The sequence below is a fragment of the Poecile atricapillus genome, chromosome 6, assembly GCF_030490865.1.
Source record: "Poecile atricapillus isolate bPoeAtr1 chromosome 6, bPoeAtr1.hap1, whole genome shotgun sequence".
Taxonomy (NCBI): domain Eukaryota; kingdom Metazoa; phylum Chordata; class Aves; order Passeriformes; family Paridae; genus Poecile; species Poecile atricapillus.
Genome location: NC_081254.1, coordinates 5,684,710 through 5,703,279, shown reverse-complemented (window position 1 = coordinate 5,703,279; position 18,570 = coordinate 5,684,710). Strand labels below are relative to the sequence as shown.

Sequence of the window (18,570 nt, the reverse complement as noted above, 5' to 3'; positions counted from 1 at the left end):
GGAGGAACGGGCGGGCGAGTGTTTGACACAGCACGGGGTATTTATTTCACAGCCGCTACACAACGCCGGGGGCCGGGGCAGCCACGCAAGCACAACATGAGGGGGGATGCGGGGAGGAAGGGGAGGGGCAGCTTATCTATAAGGGGGTTTGTTGATTTGGGGGGGTTTTTTTTTGTTTTTTTCCTTTTTTTTTTTTCCCACTTTTATTAGCGCCATTTGCCCGGTTGAAGACCACGCAGCAGCACACTAGGCCTACAAGGCTCTACCCAAAAAAAAAAAAAAAAAAAAAAAAAAGCTCAAATTTGCACAAGAGCGGCCCCCCACGCCCCACTCGCCCCCTCCCCGGGCGAGTGCCCCATTGCCCCATCCCACACGGGACCGGAGGGGGGAGCACCCACCCTATGCCACACCGGCAGCGGGGGGCTCACGGGGACCCCCAGCTGGGGGGCTGCCTCCCGGCCGTGCCGCCCACCGGGCTCTCCTGCTCTTCTACCAGATGTAGCCGCCGTCGTCGCCCTCGCCCGCTTCGCCCTCCTCTTCCTCGCCTTCCTCGCCCGCTTCCTCCGGCTCCTTCTCCTCCTCGTCCTCCCAGCCCACGCTGCTCCCGAAGTCGCCGGAAAATCCCGTTGCTTCATCTGTGGGGGCGAGGGACAGAGGTTCAGGGCCGGTCCTGGGGTCACTGCACCGTCCCCAGGCGGGCGCTCCCCGCAGCTCTCACCGCAGTCGGGGCTGCCGTGGCCGCGGGTGCCCGTCAGCTCGGCCCCGTGCTGGTCCACGCACCAGCACTCGCCACCGCCCGGCTCGCACTGTGCCCGCCGGTAGTAGCCATCCTCATCGCAGCTGGGGATGAAGGTGCCTGCGGGGAAGCGATGGCCCCCCACCCCCCCACGAAGACGTGCAGTGCCAAAGCTCCTCTGGGAGCTCCCCGTCCTCATCCCGATCTGGCACTGCTGGGGGAAAGGGCCCTGGGATGCCCCACTCACCCAGCTTTTTTTTGGTTGCTTCTTGGATCTGGATCTTCTCCAGCTCCCTGAGACAGGGCGGCTCTGCAGCAATGCCACACGCTGCTCTTAGGGTGGGCATGCAGCCCCCCCATGGCGGGGAACCTCTCACCCCACACAGTGTGCACCCCCAAACCCGCGGCATTCATCCCTTTGGTGGTGTGCATCCCCCAGAATTCCATAGCACCATGGAGTACATCCCCCCCAGACCCCACAGCCTGCATTCCCCACAGTGTGTTCCCACCCCTGCCCAGGGAGTACATCCCCCCAGCTTCATCGTGGGTATCCCACTTCACCCAAGATGTGCATCCCCATGACCCACAGCACTCCTCCCCGCACCCCCAAACCCCCTGGTGCACCTCTCCCCTTAAGGCAAACATCCCACCGACACCCCAAACCCACATGACATAATCCCCATGACATAATCCCCCCCATGATGTACATCCCTCCCCCACACATGCTAACCCACTGCATGGGTTCCTTATGGCCCCATGATGTACATCCCCACTCCAATCCCAAAATGTACATCCCCCACTCACTCCAGTCCCAGGATGAACATCCCCCACCCCCCAGTCCCACAGCACGGATCCCCCATGATGTACAATCCCAATCCCACAGCGTGCATTCCCCAACCCATGGCATGCATCCTCCTGCCCCGACGCACTTTCCCTCCAGAAGCAGAAGCACCACTCGGGAGCAGAGACTCGGCCGTCCTTGGAGGTGTCGCAGGAGTTGAAGAAGGCGCGGATGCACACCTCGTACTTGTCCAAGTTGATGGCGGCCAGCTCGGCCGCCTCCAGGAAGAGATCCCCGCTGGTGTCCAGCCGGGCAAACATCCACCCCACCGCCTCCTTGCAGGTGGCTGCCACGCTCCTCTCCAGCGCTGCAGGGCAGGATGAAGCCCGTGGGGCCCCCGCAGGGACAGCACCCCACGTCCCCTCCCTGCGTTGGGGACACACGTACCGGTGGTGGGGCTGGCGGGGAGCCCTCCGGAGCCGTTCTGCTTGGCGTTCTCACGCAGCAGCTGGAACCAGTCGCGCAGGCGGTCACCCAGGTCGGCCAGATCCTGCCCGGTGCACAGTTCTGGAGGGGTCCAGCGGGGCAGCGTCAGGCCGGACAGAGCTCGGGGACAGTCCCCCCGCTGCCCCGCACCCCACTCACCTTGTTTGGTGTCGCCGGCGGGGCTATGCGGGGTCGGGCAGGGGCACTGCCCCTCGCAGCGCACCGTCAGCTGCTTGCTGGCCAGGCACGCCTGCTGCTCCAGCTTGCACTGCGGGGCGGCAGCGGGACGTCGGCGGGGGGCCACGGGCCACGGGGCCCCGTCCCCGCGGCTGCCGCCGCTGTCCTTACCGCCGAGCTGTAGGTGTGGCCGTCGGAGCCGCAGACGGCAGCCACCGGGGCGGCGTGGCAGGGCTTGCAGCCCCCGTGCGCCTTGGGGCCCAGCGGCTTGATCCTGCACGGGGCGAGAGGATGCTGAGCCCTCCGCCCCGGCTCCCCCCTCCCTCCTGCCGGCCCCGGAGCCGCCGAGCTCCTACCTGTGCTCCAGCTTCTTGCGGCTGATGCACATGGCGCGCTGGTAGCCCTGCGCCACGCACACCTTGTGCCGGCTGCACTTCACCTTCTGGCAGGGGTCCTTGGTGGTGTCCAGGGCTGGGGGGACAGAGCGGGGACTGGGGCAGGCGGGGACGCCCCAGGGGAGCCCCGGCAGCGCTGGCCAGCAGCCGGCCCGGCACAAAGCGCCATTCAGGCCGCAGCTGGGCAGCCGCCTCGGCACCAGCTGCTGCTTCCCGGCTCGCTCGGACCCCACCAGCGCTCCCAGCCGGAAGGGAAAAGCCCGGGGGGTGCAAGCAGAGAGCGCGACCCCCCCCACCCCCATCATATTGGCTGGCACCGAGCCCACTGTGCCTCATCCCGAACCCATCTCAGCGGTACCTTCATCCCCGGGCTGGTTGTCCTCCCAGCTCTTGATGTAGTCATCCTGCGAATTGGGGAGAGCCCGCGTGAGCGCAGGTGGCGGGGGAGGCGACACCGGGCCAGGCGTGCCATCACCCGGCTCGGAGCCACCGGCCCGGAGAGGCTCCCGCTGCTCACACCCCCTGGGCACCCCCACAGCGGGAGGCAGGGACGGGGGACAGCCTCCCCCCACAAGCGGGGTGTCACCCCCTCGGTAGCCCCTCGAGGCTCACCTCCACCTCCTGGCAGCACGGCAGCGAGATGGCCCAGCCGGCACCGAGAAAAGAGAAAGAGAGAGAGAGAGTGCCCACCGTGAGCTCTGGGAGAGCCTGAAGCCCTGCTCCCGGCCCCAAGCCACAGCGACAGGGCACCCCGAGCTGCCAGTGCCCAAAGCTCTCGCCACCAGCCCTGGATATCACTGGCACCGACCACCAACGTGCTCACCCTTCTCTGGCTCTAGACCTGTAATCCTGGAGAGCCTTTTCACAGGATAAAGCCTTCCCCCATCGGCCAGCTGGGAAAGCCGAAATGGCATCGGGTGGAGGATGATCCCATGCCTCACTTGGGAGCCCAGTGAGGACCTCAGGGGATCCCCGTGGTGCTGCCACCCAGATTCTTCAATCGTGAGCCCAGAAGGAGTGGGCCAAGATGGATGTCGCTGTCTGGGGAGGCAGAACTGCTGCCACAGGACCTCGAAAGCATCCCTGGGGTGTGGGGGAGTAGCAGGGACTCAAACCCTCCCGGCAGGCAGCATCGCCCTCCCCACGGGATGCTCCGGGGTGGGCTTTGCGATAAAGCAGGAGCATCCCTGCCGCCCCGGGGAAGGTGGGCAGGGTTTGGGATGGCAGCTGGAAGCAGCGGCACGGGAGGCAGCTCTGGAGGGGATGTCTCGCTCCAGCACGGCCGTGTTTGCACCGCAATCGATAGCCGCGTTCCCGTGCCGTGATTGGTAACACTGCGGCGCCCGACAGCTCCCTGCGGCCGCCGGCCTCCTCCCCGTGCATCCCCCCAGCGGTGCTGCTCAGTCGAAAACCCCACAAATCCATGGATTTGCTTATTAATCCAAGCTAACCGCCAGCAGGGCTGCAGCCCCCCCAGCTCGGCAGCCGTGCCACAGCAGGGTGGGCCCCACGTGTGCTGCCAGCGCCCCGGGATGGGGATGGGGATCCCTCGGCCCTGAACCCCCCGGGGATGCTCAGTGCACGTCCACAAGTGCTCCCCTCGAGCAGCCGCAGCCATCCCAGGTCCCAGGTGCCCAGTGCTGGCGTTGGCCAGCGGGGGTGTTGCGGGCAGGGGTCTCCAGGGGGAGGAATTTACACCTTTGCACCCTCACCCGTGCTCTGCCACCCTAACTGCTTTATTTCGGGGATGGTGCCCCCCGCCCTGCCCTGCGGTGAGTATATCTCCCTTGCTGCCATCTGTCCGTCCATCCATCCATCAATCCAATCCATCCATCCCATCCTCGCTGCCAAGGTGAACCCGAGTGTGCATCTGAACAAAGACCAGAGGGGCTGGCTCGGGGTGGGGTGGGGAGGCTCGGGGTCTGCCCCCTCCCCTCCCGGCTGCCGCAGGTGGGATGAGGCTGCAGCACCGTGTCCCCCACCCCGGAGGACACGAGCTGGAGGTGTAAAACGAGCCCAGGAAAAACCCCGACTGCCCCATAAAATTAAAGGCTGGAGCTAAATGCCATCGAGGCTGTTCGCAAGGGGTGACAGCATCCTGAGCCCGGTGTGCCAGGTGTGCCGGCGCTCCTCCAGCAGTGCCTGCATCCTCATCCTCCCTGCCTCGCGTCCCCCACATCCCCAGGGGTCACCAGCCCGCGGAGGCAGCTCCGGCCGCGGCTGCGGCACCGCGCGGGGCTCCGGGGACACCCCGCGGGGCTCGGGGGAGCTGGAGCCCGGGGGATGCTCGTACCCTGACATGGACTGGGCTGGCACCGAGGCTTTCAGGCCACGGCGCAGCCCCCGCAATGGGCGGGCGGGCCCTGCCTGCACCCCCGTGTGGGGCACGGGGAGAGGGTGCAGGGGACAGCACCCCCGGTCACCGGAGAGGGTCGCTTTGGCATCAAGCCCTGGCCACGGAGACACTGGCATAAGCCACGCAGCTTTGGCGACGGGCAGGGAGGCGGCGGCGCTGCCGGAGCCGGTGAGCATCCCCCGGGTACCGGGGCCGGCAGCCGCCCACGGCCGCGGCGGGATGCGGGCACCGCCGAGCATCCCCGGGCGCCCGCGATGGGGCCGGGGCCGGGGCCGGGGCCGGGGCCGGGGCCGGGGCCGGGGAGGGTCGCTCTGCGGCAGCCGCAGCGGCGGGGCGGGGAGTGCGGGGAGGGGGCTCCCGGTGCCCGGCAGCGCGTCCCGTCTCCCCCGCCCCGCTGCCGGCGCGGACTCACGTCTCGGAATCGGTTCCAGTGCTTGATCCTGCCGCCGTACTGGGAGATGGACGAGAGCCACTGCTCGTCCTCCATGAAATTGCCGGGGCTCTCCCCCGCCGCGGCGGGCCCGGGGCCGGTGGCGGGGCCGGCGGCGGGCCCGGGGCCGGCGGCAGCGGCGGGCAGGAGCAGGGCCAGCAGGGCCAGCAGGGCGCGGCGCCCGCCGCAGCCCCGCATGCTGCCGCAGCGCCGGGGGGAGCGGGCGCGGTGCGGAGCGGTGCGGTGCGCACGGGGAGGCGCCGCCGGCGAGTGCGGCCGCGGGGCGGCACCGGGCGGCACCGGCGGGAGGGCCGGGGCGGGGCCTCCGCCGCGCCCGCCGCACCTGCGCGCCGGCACCGGGGCGGGGGAGCCGCCGGCACGGCACGGCCGCAACACCGGTCCCGCTTCTGTCCCCATCCTGCACCCCCGTCCCTGACCTGAACCTGTCCCGCGTCTCTCATCCCGCATCCCCCGCCACACCCCCATCCTGAAGTCCTCGTCCTGCACTACCGCGTCCCCATCCTGCATTCCCCATTCTCCATTCCCTGACACACCCCCTTCCCGCATCCTCTGTTCTGCATTCCTGGTCTCTATCCGGTCTCCATTCCACATCCCCCATCCTGCATCCACTGTCACACCCCTATCCTGCACCCCTCATCCCTGGTCCACACCGTGTCCCCATCCTCCATCCCCATCACATCTCCATTTTCCATCCTCCATCCTGCATCCTTGGCCCCCACCCAGTCTCCACCCCACACCCAATGTCCCGCATCTCTTGGTCCCCAGAATGTTCTCATCCCACATCCCTGCCAGATCTCTGTCCTACATCCTTCATCCAGCATCCCTGGTCCCTGCTAGGTGCCCATTTCACATCCCCCATCCAGCACCAGTCATCCCACATCCCTCATCCTTACCATCCATCGTGCATCTCCCATTCCTTCCACATCTCTGTGTACCCCATCCTGCATTCCCAGTCCCTACTGCACCCCAATCCCACAGCCCCTCGTCCCTGCCATATCCCTGCATCTCCCATCCTCCAACCCCTCTCCCTGCGATGTTCACACTGCGGTCCCCATTCCTCAGCCATCCCAGCACAGCATCTTAGGGCTCCAGGGAAAAATCCCACCCCTTTCCCAAGGTTCTGCTTTTGGATTTTCCCCTCTTCTCAGCCGGGGGAAATCAGGGTAAGCAACAAGTAACAACTCACCCCAGCTGCAGCTCCTTCACAGCTTCAGCTGGGGATGCCACAGCACACATCCAGCTTCTCCTCCCCCTGCCAGGACACTCAGGATGGGAAGGATAACTGCCAGCAAACCCCAGTGATGACAGGGAAAAGATCAGAATCCTTAATTCTGCCTGGAGAAGAAGGTGTGAAATGAATTTTGCTGTGCCAGGCTAGAGCAGCGGGGTAAGCTGCTTACCAGCGAAATTCAACCAGCTTCCTAAAGAATTGTCACTAAAACACGTTTACACAAGTGGCAAGAGGAGGAGCACGCTCCCATTGTCAAAAACCCGTGTTTGCCTCAGCTTCTCGGTGAGAGCTGTTAAAAACTCGTCAGGCAGAAGCTTCCCAAGGTGCATCTCCCCTTTCCTGGTGGCTGCGTGAGCAGCTCCCGGGTCTGTTCCAAAGAGATTTTCCAAGTACCTCTTGAGGCTGGCGGAAAGATGACAGCAACCGGTGTTAAGTGCTCTCAGCACCTCCCTGTGAGCGTGTGCTGGTGCTCTGCTCCCCGAGGGAACCGTTTGGAAGGCGGCTTTCGGAGAGCACAAAGGCGTTCTGACGCCAAGGAAAAGGACACAAGCAACCCAACGGTTGTAGCTGGGTACAAGCAAGGGCACCCAGCAAAAGCACAGATGATTTGATTGCCTGATGTGCAGGCTTGAAAGCAGACAGGCAATTTGGTCTGTGAAACATAAACAGCACCACATTTGGGGGGCAAAACCAAAAGCAATCCCAATTCCTGAACGACTCCCACTGCTGTTTGTGCATGGCCAAACAGCCAGCTCACTCTGGAGGTGAGAAATGGGGTGAAGACCTCTTAGGAATGATCACTAGGATGTGTGGGTTCTGCTGGAGCACCTGGCTGAGACACTTTCCACCTCTAACACAGCATGATTCCATATCCACAGAAGCAACTAGGAATGGGCAGCAGCACCTGTTTTGTTATAAAACAGCCAAGCACCAGCACCTTCCAGTTTTCAAAGTGTTCATCCTAGGGCAAATTGAAATCCTGTGTCGCTATTTTTACCAAATGTGGAAATTTACAGGAAAAAACAACGTTGTCTTGAGATCTCTGAAGGATTCACAATGGAATCAAAGAGCTTGGTGCTGCTTTTAATGGAGAAACCACCTACAAGGCATATGTTTTTTGACACGCTCCGAAACGGTCACTGGAAAGAGCTCTAACCATCGATGCCTTCTTATTATCATAGTTATGTGCTGTGCTGGAAGTTTAATTACAGAAACTATCAATGCAACAGGAGATAAACACTTTGCTTTTGAAGGGAATTAATTTATTTGGAGATCTACATCACACAGGCACGCTGCTGGAGATCCAAAGCAATGCCTGACCTCAATATCGTTAAATCGTGCTCCGGGAAGCTCTCCTGGATTTTAAATACTTATTTTAAGAACAAACTTCCTTCTTATGAAAAAAAAAAAGCCACATTTAAACATCAGTGATGCCCCAAAAGCCCCAGTTCTAGTTGTTTTCTTGGAAAACCAGCAGTGCACAGATACCAGAGGCAACTTTGTGACATTTTGGGGAAGGGAGGAGGAAGAACCCTGGCAACCCCCAAGGAGAGGGCAGTGGGAAAAGCAGCAGGGAAATGCCATGGTTCCCATGCTTTGGAGGAATCCCAGCTTGGAGCTCCCAGGTTCCCACTGAAGATTCACGTCCTATAAAACCTTTCACTGAAGGATCACGCAGACAGGGCTGCCTCAAGAGAAGCACAGCTGCCCAGATGTTGCGTAGTAGCCAGAGGCATCCGAGGAGAACCTCTGGGAGAGACGCACCGAGTCCAGCTGCACCTCCCCGAAGTGGAAGTTCTCGAAGAGCTGAAAAGAAGAAGAAAAAAAAAACCACTTGAAGGGCACCAGAGGAATGGAGCCTGCAGCCAGCCCACGGCTCTCTCACAGGAGCTGGCCCTGTCAAAAGCCTCTACTCACAGATTGGTTTTGCCTTTAAATGAAAATGTTCTTTACGTTATTTTTCCCACTAAAGACTGCGCTTGAACTCTTTTTATCTACAGCAGCAGCTGCTCAAACCTCCCCTGTTTTGAGGGAGCATGGGGAGGCTGTTCACTGCATCCCCAGGTGGCTCTCAAGGTGGCAGGCTCTGCAGGAACAAGGCTTGAGGCCAGCAGGTTTGCACTGATCCAGGCCACAGGATGCAGGACTTCCCAGCTACAGCTGAGTCCTAATTCAAACTAGCAGGCTGGAGGCACAAGGCTCCTCATCCCAGCACTGACCCCGCTTTGTTCAACAAATCCATCTTTGTTCGGCAAAGACTTGAGTGCAAATTAAGGAAAGCAAGCCAACTCCGGCGCCCGGGGGGTGTGTCCCTTGCCCATTAATCCAATCCACGAAGCAGACCAAAAAAAAATGACATCAGAATTTCTTACAAGAAGTTATTGCTGGAAAAGCATCGTGTCCAAGCGTAAAGTGCTCCTCCCGTTCCATTAAGCAGCAGGAAATTGCTGTACCTGGGAACATCAGCTGTGCCTCAGGAAAAGCTTCTCGGTGGAGATGCTAATTTGGAAGCTCTGTTTAACAGGAGAGCTGTGAGTCACTGAGAACCTGAGCAACGACTTCTCCCCACCTTGGAGATCTCCAAAATGTCCATTCCATCTGTCTCCTATTCAATTTTCTATCTGTCCCTGCAGGCGTGGGCTTGAGACAGTCCCACAGCCCTTCCTGCCCTTACAGAAGGCAAGAAGGAAAGCCAACAACGTTAATCCTCCTGGAGCCAATGGTGCATCAATTCCTCCATAGAGGCAATGACTGAAATCCCAAATAACTACTTAGCATCTGAAAGGCTGCACTTCACCTCCTCCAAAGAGGCATTTGGCTCTGCCTGGCACTGATTTGGGCACAACTGCTCTTTTGTTGGTTCTCCCAAGAGTATTCTATTTTGTAAATACCCTTTTTTTTCCCCTTGGAGGAGACCAGCTAGTTTTCTTTCAGGACAATTCCTGGGTTTGCTGTCACTCCACAAAGGAAAAGTGCAATAGGGAAAGTGATTCCCTGCCTGTCTTGGGGCAGAGCAAGAGACCCCGGGGCAGCAGCGTGGCCTCAAGGGACACTGTGAGTGGTGGCTCCACAGGGTCACTGCCCTAAAGAAGAGCAGCCTGCAGAAAAGAAGCTGTGCTAAGGAAGCATCTCAAACCGGGAGAGGAGGAAAAGAGAGGAAGAGAAATGACAACAGCCACACAAACTCCATTTCATACAATTAAAGATTTATACAAGAAAGATTAATTATGTTCCCAAAAGCCTGCGTCGTTCATGTTGGAGGACTTAGGATAAAATGTCTCATTAATAAGAGATGGCAGTAAAAAGGGGTTGGTCACCTTTCTCTTCTTGTTTTGGCTGACCTCAGAAGGAAGGATGGTTTCCTGCTCTCTGGGGCTCCCTGCAGTGCTCTGCCACTGTGCCCACTCACCCCAAACCTTAACACCTGTCCCTGTCACAGTGGCTGCTTGCACTGTCACTCCTTTCCATCACAGAGCACTCTCCATCCAGGAAAAAACAGAAATCACCCCTCTCTTGATTCTTAACAGAATTAGAATTAACCCCAGGTGTGCTGGTAAGCAAGGAGTACTGGGGTTTGAAGAGGGCCCCCTCCAGTGCCCAAAGGGGCTGGACAGGGACTTTGGACAAGGGCATGGAGTCATGGGACAAAGAGGAATGGCTTCCCACTGCCAGAGGGATTCAGATATTAGGAAGAAATTCCTCCCTTTGAGGTGGTGAGGCCCTGGCATAGGGTGCCCAGAGAAGCTGTGGCTGCCCTGTCCCTGGAAGTGTGCAAGGCCAGGTTAGATGGGACTTGGAGCACTCTGGTCTAGGGTGTCCCTGCCCATGACAAGAGGGATGGAACGAGGTGCACTTTAAGGTCCTTTCCAACACAAACCATCCCAGGATTCTATAAAGAAAACAAATTAAATGCTGGGATGTGCCAGACCCCATCAGCAGCGCTAGAAGTCAAACTTTTCCACAAAATAACCAGAGGAAGAGTTTTGTTTACGTTACTGCTGCACACCACAACCTGTTTTTCTTACTAAACTCACGTACTTCAAAGCCAAAATCAGTTAATGAGACAAACCCTGAACCCTGCTTGCCTCACACAGCCTCAGGCACTTCACAGCAGAAGGATGACTGGGAAGCCCCAGAGGACACTGCCCAGGTCAAGGGCCCTCCATTTGTCCACTGCTAAAAGTGCAGCAAAGCCATTGTACCAAAGCACTTTGTATTCCCTTGGCTTTTATAAGACTCACCACCTCCCGTGTGTTTGAGCAGCTGTGTGTTTCCCAGGGAGGAACGCTGCTAGAACTATTGATTTTTGGTAATGTGGCTGTACTTTCTGAGAGTAAACATGCTACAAGATTTAGAGGACAACCACAGACACTTTTTTCTGCTCTTGTTTCAGGCCGGCTTCTCACCGACGCTCCTGCGCTCCCTGAGGCTTCCCACAACAGAAGCCACCGGACTCCAGGCACGGAGATCACTGCACATCTGAGACCTGCCTCAGGCAGTGTGGAGAGAGGCCCCTCAAACATCATCCCCCAAGACCTCTGAGACACCAGGAATCCTCCAAGACCTCTGAGACACCAGGAAGTGGCTTCCCATCACGAAAGCATCCTGCACTTCGGTCCCTGGGGACTCGGGAAGAGACTGAAGAGAGCCAAGCCTCTGCTTTTGACTTTCACTTCTATTTATCTTGAGGAGAAGCCAAGCAGAGCCAAGAAAGATATTTATAACTCCCCCCTCTCCTCAGCCACCACGGAAACGCTCTGGTTTCGGAGGAGCCCTGGAGCACAGCTGATGAAATGCCTCCTGGGAAAGCATCTTAGCGGTTTTTTATTCCGCACCAGGAAAGAAGGTACCTGGAGGTTCTTGCCCTTCAGAAGCAACTGAAGATTGGCAGATTCCCCTTCCCATCCTTTCCTACGGCTGCCAAGGGCCCACTTTGCCCTGAAAAGGCTGCAGGGAACACGAGGAGACGTGGATCAGGAGCAGCCAGGAGGGAGGCAGGGGAGGAGAAACGCAATCGCCCGCAGAGCCGTGTCATTTGATTGGAGTGGGACGCGAGGCTCAGCAAAAGCACAGTAATTCTATAAATCCAAACATGCCAAAGGATTTATGTCCTCGATGCCCAAGGAATAAATAAGAGGATGGAGGTTGGGATTTTTTTTTTTTATTTTTCTTTTTTAAGTATTATAAATGAGAATGAACCTGATGGAGGTAAAGGTCAGCTTACAGAATCACCACCACGCATGCAGTGCAAGCTACTAACTCCCATCAAGGGAATAGCACTTAGAGGACTAAGTGCCCTCTGTCTCTCTGCTGCCTTCCCAAATTGAATTAGAATAGAATAAGGAAAGAGCACTGTTAACTTTTAACCCCAGACCCAGCACCTCCAAGGAAATGCTCCAGGGATATGTCCTGCCTTACAAGCCACAGCCAAAGGCTGGGAAACGCTCAGTAGGGATGCCTGCATCTCCCATGGGGACAGAGCAGGTGCCTGGAGAGTGGCAGCAGCAGCATCCCAGGATCTGTGGGGGATGGCAGAGAATACAGCCACACTGCCCTCCCCAAAAGCCATGATTTCCCAAGAGAAGAGAACTGGATGATGGATAACCCACATTTCACAGGTCTGCCTGCAAACTACCGTAGGCCCAAGTGCTCCTCTCTCCCCCTCTCCTGTCCTGGGGACTGTGTCCAAGCATACATGATGAAAGGCCTGTGGTAGCTCCCAGAAAGCAAGTTTTCCTCCACTTCTCCTCCCAAAGTCGTTTATCCTGAGCCAGGAAAAGCCAGCAACACCACTGCCATTTCTGACACCACATTTTCTCCCATTTAAGACAATTTTGTTCAGATGCTGGAAACCCTTCTCCCTCTGAGGTCCGTTCCCCTCAGTTACCCACAAATTATCCAGCAGACCTCCCTTGGGATGAGACAACCACTTTCTGAAGGAAGGCAAGAGGTTGGAGACTTGTTTTGGGAGAGATGGAATCACATATCAAACCGCTTGCTCCTTGCAAACCCGCTCGTACAAACTTCAACCCTTAAACCACAACAACTTCCTTATCAAAGGCAGAGCAACAGATCACACCCAGGATGCCTTTTTGCCAAATTTTCTTCCCCTTTTTAAGCCTGTAAAATAGGTTTTGCTGAGGCAAGGAGGAGGATGACTCCTCAATGAAGAAGTTAAAACAGGCGCCTAAATGATGTCGTGTTCCAAAGCGCGGGTGTTTGTCAAGCTGTCCTCCTCGGGGGGCTCGCTTCCCACAGACAACCCTCCTGGAATGAGACAGCACCTCTGTGTTCCAGCCTGGAATACAACAGCAATAAATCACAGCTAATCCACATAAGGACAGCAGCGATGTGTTTCAGCTTGGGTTATGAAGAGTGGAGGTGCCAACGCAAACCGGGGCTTTTAAATCACCCGTCACGGGCTCAACAAGCATGAGAAATATTAATGGATTCGGCTGAAGAAGCATTGGGAAGTGGGAGGACGAAGTAAGTCCACGGAAAGGAAGGGAGTCAGAGGTATTTAAAACTTCCTTCACGTAATCTCTGGCTTGTATTCACGCTGCCTTGGCCTGGATTTTGCCACTACCATCAGGATTATTGATCAGTTTTTAAAGCCTTACGTCGTTTACAGTAGTCAGCCAAAAAAAGACCCATCCTAAATCAATAAAAAGTCCAAGCAGCTCTGCTGAGAATCTCAGAAATGCCGAGGGAGCAACAACCCAATGCAATGCCTTCCAATTAAAAATTCCCACTAACAAGGGGACGAAATGGATGCACAAACACACACACACCTCCCTGGACTGCAGGGAGTTCTGCTGTGAACTCCAGCCCCAGAAAGCAGTGCCTTAGGACTGGGCTATTATAGATCAACAGCACAAAACTGTCCCCGGTGACTCAGCGCTGCGGGCGAGCAGCGCCGTGTAATGTCATTAGCCTGTGACAATCCGCCTCACAAACCCCACTGCCCTCGGCAGGGAGCTGAGGGAGGGTCCTGTTTTCCATATCTGGAACAAACACAGAAATTAACAACTTCAGAGAGGCTGGGAGGAGGAGGCTCGTAGCTCCAGGAGCCTACGGCTGTGGATGAGCTCGCTGTCATTCCCTCTGCCCGGTCAGTGCTGAGGGTGGGACGCCAGCAATCCCTCCTCTGCTGTCTCTCCTGGGTGGAAGATGTTCATCCACACCAGGGTCTCATGCAGGAAGGGTGTGAACAGGCTGAGCACCGCTGGCCTCCACGGTAGAGCACGTGCAGGAGGATCACGCTGACAGACAACCCAGCGCTGGGAATCGGGGTCTGGCAGCCCACGGCAGCGCACGGAGAGCTCCCAGCAGGAGATTAAAGGGAGGCTTTGGAGGAGCTGGAGGCTTTACAGCTTCAGCTGCTCCGCACAAAGTGACAACACTCACCAGCTCGCCCGCAGGCAGCACAGCCCCAGCGTGTCCCGATCGGGAGCAATGAGGGAACAGGCTCGGAAAGCTGGGAGAGTTCCGCTGGAAAACAGCATTTTATGGTGCTGTTATCCCTCCAGGGAAGGGGAGGAACAAACAAAATCCCAGGCATCCGCTGACAAGCATGGAGAAAAATTAAGCGGCGTTTCTGAAGAGGTGCCTCAACACAGAGCAACAAAACCTGTTTGCCTGCAGACTTTCTGCGCTCTCCCCTGGAAATTTCTCCATCTCGTAAGGGATGATATATTTGAATTAAAGTTTGTATCCCACAGCTTGGGATGGAAAACACTGGAGGAGAGCAGGGAACAATCACCCTTCCAAATCATCTGGCTAAAGCACAATGCGCAGTTCCCATGCCAGACACAACAGGAAGGCGCTGACTGCTTGGCAGAGTGCTGGATTACTGATACCAGCACCAGGCAAAAAGGACTGATGGGAGGAAGTGGCAAAAACATGGCAAGATTAAAATTATTAAAAAATTAAATTTTGAAATGTGCAAGTAACACTCAGAAACACTGATGGGCTCTAAGAGAGTGGGCTGAACTCCAGGGAACTCTGTCCATCCGAGTTCCTCTGCTTACCTTCCTTTGCTGGCACAAACTACAGACTCCAATCCTGCTTTTGGGATTCCACCTACTTGTTTAATGCACCTCAGTCCTGCAGCCTCCCACACAGACCTGCCAGGACCTCTCCAGAAGGCTGTTATCTCCAAAGCTGCCACAGCTCCCAGGTTGCAGTATGTGCTGGTAGAGCTCTTTTTTCCTCATCCCAAAAAATTCACCTAACTCCATCCCAGTTGTGACCCAAACTCCCCCAAATTACGACAGACAAACCCCCAAACCAAATCACCTGGTGGCTCTCAGAAGATGACAAATAACCAGGCAAATTGTCAAGATCTGGGGACTTTGCTAAATAAGTAGATTCTTCTTCCTTCTATTTTTGACATTCAAAATTTCCTGAAACAATCTGGTGCCAAAAAAAGAAATACCTGATTCCTGTGTTATTCACCCTGGACACCACTCTGCCAATGATTATCTGTCAGAGATTTCATTGTGCTTGGAAGCCTGCCAGGAATAATGCATGAGAAGCATAGGAAAAGCAGGTAGGCAGGCATTCATCCAGAGAGGAGGCTCTTCCCAGCATTCCCAACCTCCTCCCCAAATTAGCAACTGCTTCCTTTCCATGGCTTTTTAAAGAATGGCTGGCTGGGCATCCAACATTTTCCAAGGCTGTTCAGGTGTTACAGTCTTGGAAAATGCTGTGCAGAGGGTGGAAGATGGGTAGGAAGGACAGAGAGAGTGGTTGTCACCTGGCTGTCACCACCAGCACAAGGCTGCAGATTGTTTTGTTCTGCAAGTGTGCAGCTGGCTCTGGAGTGTCTCTCCATCCCCAATATAGCATCCAGTCCTTCCACATGGATAATGCAAGGAACAGCCCTTCCCCTCTCCTTTTCTTCCAGCCTCTGGCAAGATATAAAAGGCAGCAGCAGAGACCTTTTCACCTCATCTCCCTTAGGGAGAATAAAGCAGGCAGACTTCAGGAGGGAGAAAATCTTGTGTCATAAAAGCCCCAGTGGCCTCTCTCTTGGGAGATACCCAAGTCAGGGCTATCTCCTCTATGACACAGGAAAATCCCTTACCATTAAATCACTGGTGCAGTGCCTTGGAAACAACATGACCATCTCTCTCTGGCAAAGTACCACCAATATAAGAAGCAGCAAGTTCATAGAGAAAGCTCCAAGGCGCATGATGGGAGGTTTCCTTTATATATTTTTATTTCCTGAGCCAAAGTAAATGCCATGTAAACGCCAAGAAGCTCTTGGTACATTCACAGATGCCATCTCATGGGTGTTCTGCATGCATTCCATGTAGGACTCATGAAGTGACAAACTGAAGAAAGGATCAGTGAAGGTCATTGGCTCCACCATCCTCCCCTTCTCCAAGGCAGGAGAAGCTTGGTGATGGCAGATACTAGATTTACATCTCTGCTCCCTCAAAACAATCAGGACCCCCTTTTCCCAGCTCCTCTAGAGCAGTGCTTCCTTATCCTCCCCTTTACAAGGGTTTTCCTAATCCCTTGCTGCAATTTAAGCCCATTATTTATCACTTCATCATCCACTACTGGCAAAAGCATTCCCATGCTTCAAGAGTTTTTCCTACGTGCTGCCCTCCTTCCCTTTACCAGCCTCAAATCAACTCTTTCAGCCCCAGCTTGCAGACATTTTCTACCCTTCCAATTATCTTACTGTTGTCCCCTGGGCTCTTTGCACCCATCCATGGTAACCAAAACCTTCAGCTAGGCGTAGTCAGAGGTTTACTTTAAAGACATTTGCCTTTTTATTTTATTTCCACAGACTGACTCAGTCTGGAGCAGCCCCCCACAAGCCAGAGCCTGGCCTGCTGGGCTGGTATTGAGGCACTTCTCCATCCTCCCTCCTGGACCTGTCCTTGTTTGCAGCTGCCTGTTTGCTCCTTCCTGATTTCCCAACATTGCTTGGAGCTCTGTTCCCTCCTACTCACCTGTGCAATATTCCTCCCTCTCCCCAGCTGGGTTTCACCTGCAGACCTCAGAGTGTATTTCATGCTGCCCTAACACCCTCCTGACCTCCACAGGTGGGATGAGGACGAGGTTTCTAGCTCTGTGAATATGGAAGCAGCTGATCCTTCTCTGACTGCTGCCATGTGAAACCTCAGCTCTTCATAAAATTGGAGCAAAGCCACCTCAGCTGCCAGAGGGTGATGCAGCAGTGGGGAGGGTGACATTCAGCAATAGTCTAAATTAATCTGTCAGGCTGCATTTTTTTTCAAATAGAACCGTTCAGGGCTGGGTGCAGGCCTTTGTTCAGCTAAATTCCCCTCCCTCCAGGATCCCCCCCCTTTCAGAAGCCTAATCTAGTGGTGCTCCTGCCACTGCCACGCTGCAAATCCTTTGCTTTAGCTCACAGTTTTGGGTCTGTTCCCCCCATCACAAATCCATGAAAATTCATGTGCTTCAGGAAATCAAACCCCAGTTGCTATGGTGAAAGGCATTCTGCAAACTAAGAAACAAATACAAGTGGGACATTTGGAGGTTACCAGATTTTTGCACGTCTTTCAGACAAGAATAAAAACCCTTTCAGCAAATTCAAGGACCTGGTAAGATCCCGGACCTACACCTCAAATATGAGGGATTTCCAGTACAACTTAAATAAATTAATAATCAAACACTGCATTTCTCCACAGAAGCCTCATTCCCACGGCTCCCATTACAGCAAATGCAGCAACAGTTTCTAAGAGCTGGGCTTTGCCTTTGCTGCAGAGATGGCAGGAGGCTTGAGACGCATCCGGGAACACCAGGACAAGGAGCTCCCCTCAGAGTGACCTCTCATTATGTCCATCAAACACCAAGAGGAGGAGTCGAGTTACAGAGCTGGTAAATTAATTCAGACAGACACAGAAAATTATCCAGCAGAAGGGTCATGGCACCTTTGGGATGAACTGCCTATTTTTGCTAATCAGTGGGTTGGGGTTTTTTGCATTTAATGCGCTGGGTCCTTGCCTTCTATTAAGGCGCTGCTGTAATTCAACCCCTGCCAGCTCCACAGAGAAAAATCATCTTCTTAAGATCAAAGAGGTGACGCTGTCCTGGCTGGCTGGTGGCACAACAGGGATCTGGGGAAGTGAGGAGGTGGGATGCTCACCGGGTGGGAGGCAGAGGCACCCACAGAACCTCCAAAAGGCTCAGCTGCTGGCCTGGGTTGGAGTGCAGCGGTGCAGGGACAAGAGGATTCAGAGACTCTCAACAAACTCTCTTCCAGCAGTCACAATTCCTGCTAAAATTAGTCAGAGGGGTGTAGAGCACCTCTGAGAGAAAAAAAAAAAAAGGCTTCTTTTCTTGGTAAGGCCACCAGAGATCTCTGTGATGCAAAAGCAGCACAAACCTTCTGCACTGTGCTCTCCTCAGTGCAGCGGCTCAGCCTTCCCCCAAAACCTCCAACACTGCCTCCAAGGCCCAAACACTCCAACAAAGATTTTTTCCCTCCTTTGTCTACTCTCATTTTTCAAATGCCACTTGAGATTTCTGTTTCATCAAATGCAAATAACGTGAATATGGCTTTTTCTCCCTCTGAAGAATATAATTCGCAGGAAAGCATTTTCACAGCAAACCCAATCTAATCTCCTTTTTTTTTTCCCCCCCATGATTATACAAACTGATCTCCAGTCTCATCTGCTCAACTGTCACATCCTCCCATCCCACTGTTGCTCTAATTGCACACTGCTGAGCCCCCTCGATTGTTCCGGTACCTCTTGGTAATGGCAGGAATTCTCCCCTCTGCAAAGTGGCATCACAGCCTTTCATTTCTGCTTTTGATTCTTCTGTAAAAACGAGGTGAGGAAAGCACTGGCTTGTTTCTGAGATACTGATGTTGCACCACGATCTCTTACTCAGTCTCTCCTCGCCCCAGTGGATTTTTTGTTTGGTATTTTTAACTCTAAACTTCCCAAGCAGCCACCTCCTGTTAGGTATTT

The 18,570-nt window shown here is 55.4% G+C and overlaps 2 protein-coding genes across 8 annotated transcripts in view; both read right to left on the bottom strand.

Moving 5' to 3' along the window:
- Positions 1-21: 21 nt before the first annotated feature.
- SPOCK2 (SPARC (osteonectin), cwcv and kazal like domains proteoglycan 2) lies at positions 22-5,941 on the bottom strand. The gene is made up of 11 exons (XM_058841339.1): positions 5,344-5,941; positions 3,188-3,196; positions 2,934-2,979; positions 2,537-2,651; positions 2,352-2,454; positions 2,163-2,271; positions 1,965-2,084; positions 1,666-1,884; positions 984-1,046; positions 719-856; positions 22-635 (listed from the first exon to the last, which is right to left on the bottom strand). Exons 1-11 carry the CDS (start codon positions 5,926-5,928, stop codon positions 490-492), a joined length of 1,653 nt encoding a protein of 550 aa, XP_058697322.1. The 5' UTR covers positions 5,929-5,941; the 3' UTR covers positions 22-489.
- Positions 5,942-7,661: 1,720 nt separating this feature from the next.
- ASCC1 (activating signal cointegrator 1 complex subunit 1) overlaps positions 7,662-18,570 on the bottom strand; it is a 35,150-nt gene continuing 24,241 nt past the window's right edge. The window contains exons 10-11 of one of the 7 annotated variants that reach the window (XR_009277837.1): positions 8,986-9,126; positions 7,662-8,419 (exon numbers count right to left, since the gene is read on the bottom strand). Coding sequence is in view for 6 of the 7 variants with exons in the window: in XM_058841308.1 (XP_058697291.1) it covers positions 8,303-8,419 (117 nt within the window). In the remaining variant the exon portion in view is untranslated. The remainder of the gene's footprint in view (positions 8,420-8,985; positions 9,127-18,570) is intronic. The other 6 variants (XM_058841308.1, XM_058841311.1, XM_058841315.1 and 3 more) reach the window with 6 other exon arrangements.

Coding starts and splice junctions, on each gene's coding strand:
- SPOCK2 (XM_058841339.1), bottom strand. CDS start 5,928: ATGCGGGAAGGGGGTGTGTCAGGGAATGGAGAATGGGGAATGCAGGAT. Junction 2,652..2,933: donor CAACCAGCCCGGGGATGAAG/GTACCGCTGAGA, acceptor CTGTCCCCCCAG/CCCTGGACACCACCAAGGAC. Junction 1,047..1,665: donor CTTCTGCTTCTGGAGGGAAA/GTGCGTCGGGGC, acceptor GCATTGCTGCAG/AGCCGCCCTGTCTCAGGGAG.